Source organism: Phascolarctos cinereus, unplaced genomic scaffold (genome assembly GCF_003287225.1).
Source record: "Phascolarctos cinereus isolate Bilbo 61053 unplaced genomic scaffold, phaCin_HiC Scaffold_4;HRSCAF=312, whole genome shotgun sequence".
Taxonomy (NCBI): domain Eukaryota; kingdom Metazoa; phylum Chordata; class Mammalia; order Diprotodontia; family Phascolarctidae; genus Phascolarctos; species Phascolarctos cinereus.
Window position 1 is genome coordinate 688,407,391 of NW_027555847.1, and position 7,159 is coordinate 688,414,549.

The window sequence follows — 7,159 nt, forward strand, 5'->3', positions numbered from 1 at the left end:
GGTAGCTTTATGTTCAGACACCTTTTATGTTGCTTATGTTTTTTTGCGGCCCTATGGGGTTATGACCCCCAGTTTAAGAAGTGTTGATATAGGGCACCTGCTGTATGCAGAAGATGGTATGGGATGTTGGAGGAGAGAAAAAAGAGAAAGAAAATTGATTTCCACCCCTAAACAAATGATGGTCTTGAAGGGGAAACAAAACACATACTCATAATACAGTGGAGCACTTAGAAATAATACAGCTGAAGGTCAAACTAGTGGGGTAAGTTTTTGTTCCCTAAGTTTCTGTGGAAAGTAGATAGGACAAAGTCAGTCGAGAAGGCAGGCTTACTGTACAAGGGGAGGGTTTCCCTGGGTTTTGAAGGATATGAGAGCTATGAATTGTTGGAGACAAGGGAATACATTGCAGTTAACAATGAAATACAGATTTAATAATGCAAAGAAGGTACAGTTAAGACAGCTGAATAGGTCTGGATTTTAATGATGGAACAATTGGAAAAAATTCTCAGTTGGTAAAAGTGTATTCAAGGGACTTGTGAGCAGCGTGAAATGTCGGTGAGAAGAGGAGGCCTGAGGTCAGCAGCCAGGTCACATGTCAGGTCCTGGGAGGTGGGGTGTGGCCATTGATGGAAGTGGCCATTTTCTACCTTGGCCCAACCCTATGAAGTTTGATACCCTTAGTTCAAATGCTGATCTCTCAGTAGAATTCAACAAAAATGTTTTATGTGCTTTCTCTGTGCAAGGCCCTGAGATAGAAAGATGAAGAGGGTCTACTTTCAAGAAGTATTTGTTCTATGGAGTCTAAAAGGAAAGGGGAGATCCTGCAGTATAATAGATTTTTGATCCCATGAACCCTCCTTCCCTCCATCCTTTGGGAAGTACTGGGGCCTTTAGCCAGAGATGGATGGGACTCACCGTACAAAGCATGTTTCTATAAAAAGGAAATCATTAGTCCCATGCTTGTCACATTTTACTTAAAGGGAAAATGTTTTAACCTGAAAAGTTGATCAAATGGGCACATTTACAACCAAATTCAGTAATATTTTATTAGCCAAATTAAATAGAAACCCATTGAAGGCATTAAAAAATGTCATCATTTATCCAGGTGGAAGCATTTTCTAGACAGTTTCATCATGTTCAGTAGAAAGCATTTATTAAGCAAACCAGCATAGACTTCACAAGATGTTGTAGCAGATAAAATAGAGGCCATAAACAAAATTGGGAGAAACCAACTTCAAACAGTTTTGAAGTATTAAGACCTAGAAAAAGTCCATTTTTGTCAGACACACACACACAAAGTATGAGGGTGAACCAGTATGAGTATGAGTGGTCATTTTGCATTATAATGCATGCATTAGGGTATCCTAAGATGTAGTACTCAAATGGACAACTTTCCATATTCCTGAAGTAAAACTTTTTAAAGATCTGCTTAAATATACATTCCTTATGGTTCTTCTTGTTTTGACTTCATTATTTTTCTGTTGTTCTTGGTACTGAGCCTATATTCTGCACTGTTCTAGCCAGATGTTGTCAAAGGCAGTGACTTGTAATTTATTTCCTGTTGATGCAATCCATTTTTGAAACAATTTGATAAATTAACTGAGGTTTTTCTTTATCTTACAGAAAATGATGTTCATAATTATTTGTGTAATTGTTTTGCTTGTGATCCTTGGAATTATCCTAGCAACAACATTGTCATAGCAAATGCATCTCAGGAGCTGATTATCTTTGGAGCGTCAGAGCACATCTGTGGTGAAACCCACGCCCCATCTTTTCACGAATGAACCACACACGTTGAGACTAGTGGTATTCATGCTGCCGACTCACTATTAGTGACTTCAGGGGGAAAACTCCAGAAAGTGATGTGCACAAAATCGACCAGAGGAAACGGAATGGAGGTCATGAGTTAATCACAAATGTCCTTTGATTGTAAATAGCAGACACCAAGAATTTGACAATGGGAAACATGCTTTAGTGGCCTTAAAATAAGAAATGATCGAAGACTTCAATTGTTGACATTTCAGTGTTAAATTAATATGAAGTTTAATTAGGAGTACGTGCTGTTACGAAGCAGTTGGGTTCCAGCTCTGTGACTTCCTTTCCCCCCACAGCTTGTGTGTGCTCATTAAGAGAAGTTTTTCTACTATGTTTATTTCTTGTTGGCAAAATAATTCTGATTATCCAAACAACTCTTTTGTAAAACGTTGACAATTTTAATATATTAACTTAATACATTAACATCTTTATTTATCCTATTTTATATATTAAACATTGCCTTTGTATAAAATCTTCATTTAATTTTTAATCCTTCTTTGTACAGTATCCTTAAATAAGTTTGTCAATAAAGAAAAGTTGCCATCATCACCAGAACAGTGGACATGAAACACCCAAATAGTAATTCAAATGCCTTCTGTTATTAACCAATAGCAAATCTTGTTATTAGTGATTTGCAAATTAATTCAATCTGATTTTAATGCCCTCTAGAAAAGCCTAGATTTTTGTATTTAACTCTACTTCTTCCTGTTTTGTAACCCAAGATAATAAATTAGTTACTACCCTGTAATGATAATGGTTTGTTTTCTTTGTTCACTGTTTACATGTTTCCTTGGTTTACAGAATTCAGATTGAAATGGAAATATGGTGAAACAACCAGACTGGTCGCACAGATCTAAGAAATGATCTTTTTCTTAAGTCATCCTTTGCCAGTGAGGTCATTTCCCTGCTTATTTGAATCTTACAATGCTGGGTATGCTCGTGTCTGATTACCCGAAGACCACTGATCCTTTAAAATTTCTTGAAGTTTACATAACTCAATGATGATTTCAAGGCCCAGAGTTTCATTACTTAGCTTCTTTGGAATTTCTCAGTATGAAGGACTTCTGGTGTGGCCTGAAGCGGGTGAAGCGTTACTGCTGACTGTACATCCCTTCCACTAGTTTCACATTCAGAGTAAATGTTTAGAGCATTTCCAAAGGAGAGTCAGCTTGTGTGGTGGTGGTGGGGAGAACCACGTGTGGCTGAGGGTGGATACGGGCCTCTTCCCAGATGTTTGTTTGAATGTACATGGTGTTAGATGCATTTGTATACAAACTGTAAGATGGAAGTACAGGGGTGCAATAGTTTACCATGAAGTGGCTAAAGGCAGGTTTCTTTCTTTAATACAATTATGAATTTCATTCACATTCCTGAGTGCATTCTCAAATATGTCTTCTTCATTCTATAGTACTGCATTTTGTTTACTTTTTATACACGATTGTACATTTTGGAATTAATGAGTATCTTTAAACAGATGCATCAAGCATAATATGTTTATTAATCTAACCTATATTTTGCCCTTTGGATATTTGGATACTAAGCTTCTCTAGCTAGAATCCTCGTTAGTGAAATTGTTTTATATGGGCTTTTGTCCATTTATTTGTCAGAATTATGTACAATTGTAGAACTTTGTGATATTGAACAACCAGTTGTCTGTGCCTGTGAGTCCTGGTTCTTCTGGGCCTGATCGCATTGAAACTTGGCATTCATAATAATTCTCATTCTGGTGGTGTCTTTGGTGTCTTTCTGACCTCATTTGAAGTATTGGATTTTAAAAAATTTTTATGTTTGAGTTGATAGAAATGATCTTGATTTATTTTTAGATATTTAAATCAATCAATAGGTGGCACGCTGATGTACACAAATCACTTTCACGTACTTGGTATTAGAATTTTAGAATGTATTTGTAGATTTCTTTGTGACTTTTTGTAGTTTGCATTGTTCCCTAAATGTTGCATGTTTCTATTAAAAAAAAAGTTTGCAGAAGGTCACACATGAAATTTGTGCTTGCATTCTTATTTCTGGAAAGCTGTATGGGAGAAATATTTTATTGCATCTGCATTAATAAATTGTTCTGTTAAAGAAAAATACTTTTGTCTGTGGCCATTATTACATATCTGGAAGTTAGTAACAGCGGAGAGAGCCCTACGTTTGGAAAGAGAGGAGCTGGGTTGGAATCCGGTATCTGCTATTGACTACTTGTGTCAACTAGGACATATCACTTCTTTGGCCTCAGTTTCCTTATTTGGACAATGACCCCTTGGTTTGGACCAAGTCATGTTTTAGACCCTTTCTAGCTAAAAATCTATGATCCTGTGAATTTGCATTTTTGTTTTTATTAATTTTAAAATATATCTATGAGCCTTTAAAGTGCTTATCCCTAATATCACAACCATAACTCATCTGGACCTCCTTACTAAGGGCTTATGGAGAGTTGGATAATGAGGCGTCAAGCTTACAGACCACCCAGCAAGAAGCCATATTAAAATATAACTGGGAAACATTTGATAAAATAAAAACAGCACAATATAGATAATATTAATTTGTGGCTTTCTGAGTCAGTATGGGACTAGCAGGGATCTGTTTTCTGTTTGGGTTTGACACCGCTGGTGCTCACAGTGAACAGTGTTCATGACTCAAGTGATATGTGTGTTTGGTTGGAAGTGGCAGAAGAGAGGGGTGAACTCGCTTCTCTGGCATTTTCACATCCTAGAAGTCAGTGCCATGTTTTGGGTTCTTTGGAGAGATCTTACTAGTCACAGATAGTTTTCACCAGATTGTTGGGGCTACATCCCAGAAAGGCTGGACCACTTGGTGTCAGAAAGACCTGAGTTTGAGTTCTGCCCCGGCTATTTACTCACTGTGTGACCCTGGACAACTCATTTAACCTCTTTAAGCCTCAGTTTCTCCATCTGTGAAGTGGGACAATAGAAGCACCTCCCTCACAGGGTGATTGGGAAGACCAAACAAGATGACTCATAAAAAGCTCTTTGCAAATCTGCAACCATTTTATATAAATGCATAGCTCTACATTGGACCATTTTGGTACTTAAACATTTATACTAGAAATATCGACCTTCGATGTGCTGTTGCATCTTCCGTGGTTCTTGATTTCACCCTGCAATCGCAGTCTTAGTCCGCAATGTTGAGCCCAACCCATGCCTGAATAAGCTTGCTGTCTACCACACACCCAAGTGGTGACTAGACCCTTGCCTGAAGACTTCCAGGGAGGGAAAGTTCACTACCACCTCAGGGAGTCCATGCTGCCTTGGGAGAAGGTTTTGTTTTTGTTTTTGTTTCTGTGTATGTGTTTTCTCCTGAGATCTAACCTAAAATTATCTCTGTGCATGATCTACCCATTCCTCCTACTTCCACTTCTGGGACTGAGCAGAACAAGGCTCATCCCTCTTCTCCATTTTGAAAAATCAGAACAGTTGCCCTTCTCCCGTCTTGTAGAATTTACTTCACTTTCCACAATCTTTCAAAGGTCACTGTGGCTTGGTCATCAAAACTGCTAATTCTTTTAATCAAGCCAAGTCAACAAGCATTTATTTATTTTAATTTTTAAAAATTATTTTATTTTTCCCCAATTACATGTAAAAACAATTTTTAATGCTTTTTTTAAAGTTTTGAGTTCCAAAATCTATTCTTCTCTCCTCAAGACAAGTAAGCAATCTGATGTGTTATACACGTGCAGTCATGTAAAGCATTTACATATTAGTCATTTTCAACAAGCATTTATTAAGCACCATCTGTGTGCCAGGCACTGTGCTAAGTACTGAGGATTCAAAGAAAAGCAAACAAAAAACCCCCAAACCCCCAAAATGGTCTTTGCCCTCAAGGAGTTTACTATCTTATATGGGAAGATGCCATGAAAAAAAAATGTGTATAAACAAAATATGTACAAAATAAATTCAAGTTATTCTTAGAAGGTATTAGTATTAAGGAGAATTGGGAAAGGCTTTTTACAGAAGGTAGGATTTTAGCAGAGACATGAAGGAATCCAAGGAAGGCAGGAGGCAGGGATGAGGAGGGGGAGCATTACAGGCATGGGAGACAGCCAGAGAAAATACTTGGAGTTGGGAGATGAAGTATTGAGTGTGAAGAACAGCCAGGAGGCCAATGTCACTGGATTGCAGAGTGGAGTGGAGTAAGGTGTAAGAAGACTGGAAAGGTAATAATAGGGGCCAGTTTTCCTACCCTATCCTGGAGGTAGGTAATAAGAAGCCACTGGAGTTTACTGGATAGAAGGGCTGAGGGCTGAGACCTGCACTCTTAATAGCTGAGTGGATGAAGTTGAGTAGGGAGAGACTGAAGCAGGCAGATCCACCAGCAGGTTTTTGTAGAGTTCAGGCAGGAGGTGATGAGGACCTACAACAGAGTGGTTAGAGAGAGAAGGGGACATTATCCAAGTGATGTTAAAAAAATTGAATTAATGAGCTGTAGCAACTGATGGGGTCCAGGGCAGAGGGTGGGGCAGAGAGCAAAGATTCAAGTGTAGTGCATAGGTTGCAAGCTTGGGTGAATGAGAATGGTGATGCCCTCCATAGAAGTATGGAAATTAGAAAGAAGGTTTTGGAGGAAAGGTAATTGAGTTTTCAACATGCTGAGTTGAAGATGTCAATGGGAAATCCAACTTGAGATGTCTAAATAGGCAGTTAGTGATGTAAGAGTAGAGGTCAGAACAGAGTCTAAGGCTGGATAAATGCACCTGAGAATTAACAGCATGAAAATGATAATTGAATCCATGGGAACTGATGAGATTACCAAGTAAAATAGAATAGTTGGAGAAGAGAACAGGGCCCAGGACACATCCCTGTAGGACACCTAAGGTTGGTAGGGATGAGTTGCATGAAGATTCACAAAAGGAGACCAAGAAGGAGGAGTCAGATGGGTAAGAGGATAAACAGGTGAGAGTGGTGACCTGAAAACCTAGAGAGGACAGAATATCAAGGAAGAGAGGATGATTGACAGCATCATGCACAGAGAGGTCAAGAAAGATGAGGATTGAGAAAAAGCCATTGGATTTGTCAACTAAGAGATCATTGGTACCCAAAGATGCAGTGTACCTGGGCCAGGTGATGGGCTCATCAGGGGCAGTTTGGTGCTCCCAGTGACTCAACTTGGATAACTGTTCCCCGTTAGCTATTTCTGTTCAGTCCTTTCCAGTCTAAAGACCATTCTCTTTGGCAGTGAAAGTAGAATAATCATTTATCATCGTTTATCAACTGTGTCATTAGTTATTAGTGTCCCGCCCACCCCAAATATTTCTTCCACCCTTATCATTATTTAACATTTAAAAAAAATTCCAACATCATGGAAAGTATTTTGTCAAAACTGACAT

The 7,159-nt window shown here is 38.5% G+C and overlaps 1 protein-coding gene across 2 annotated transcripts in view; it reads left to right on the forward strand.

Annotated features, from left to right (window-relative positions):
- The window catches only part of STX2 (syntaxin 2), a 47,826-nt gene extending 43,921 nt beyond the window's left edge, over positions 1 to 3,905 (forward strand). For both annotated transcript variants that reach the window (XM_021004349.2, XM_021004350.2), the window contains one exon: positions 1,624 to 3,905. Coding sequence is in view for 1 of the 2 variants with exons in the window: in XM_021004350.2 (XP_020860009.1) it covers positions 1,624 to 1,701 (78 nt within the window). In the remaining variant the exon portion in view is untranslated. The remainder of the gene's footprint in view (positions 1 to 1,623) is intronic.
- Positions 3,906 to 7,159: the final 3,254 nt, after the last annotated feature.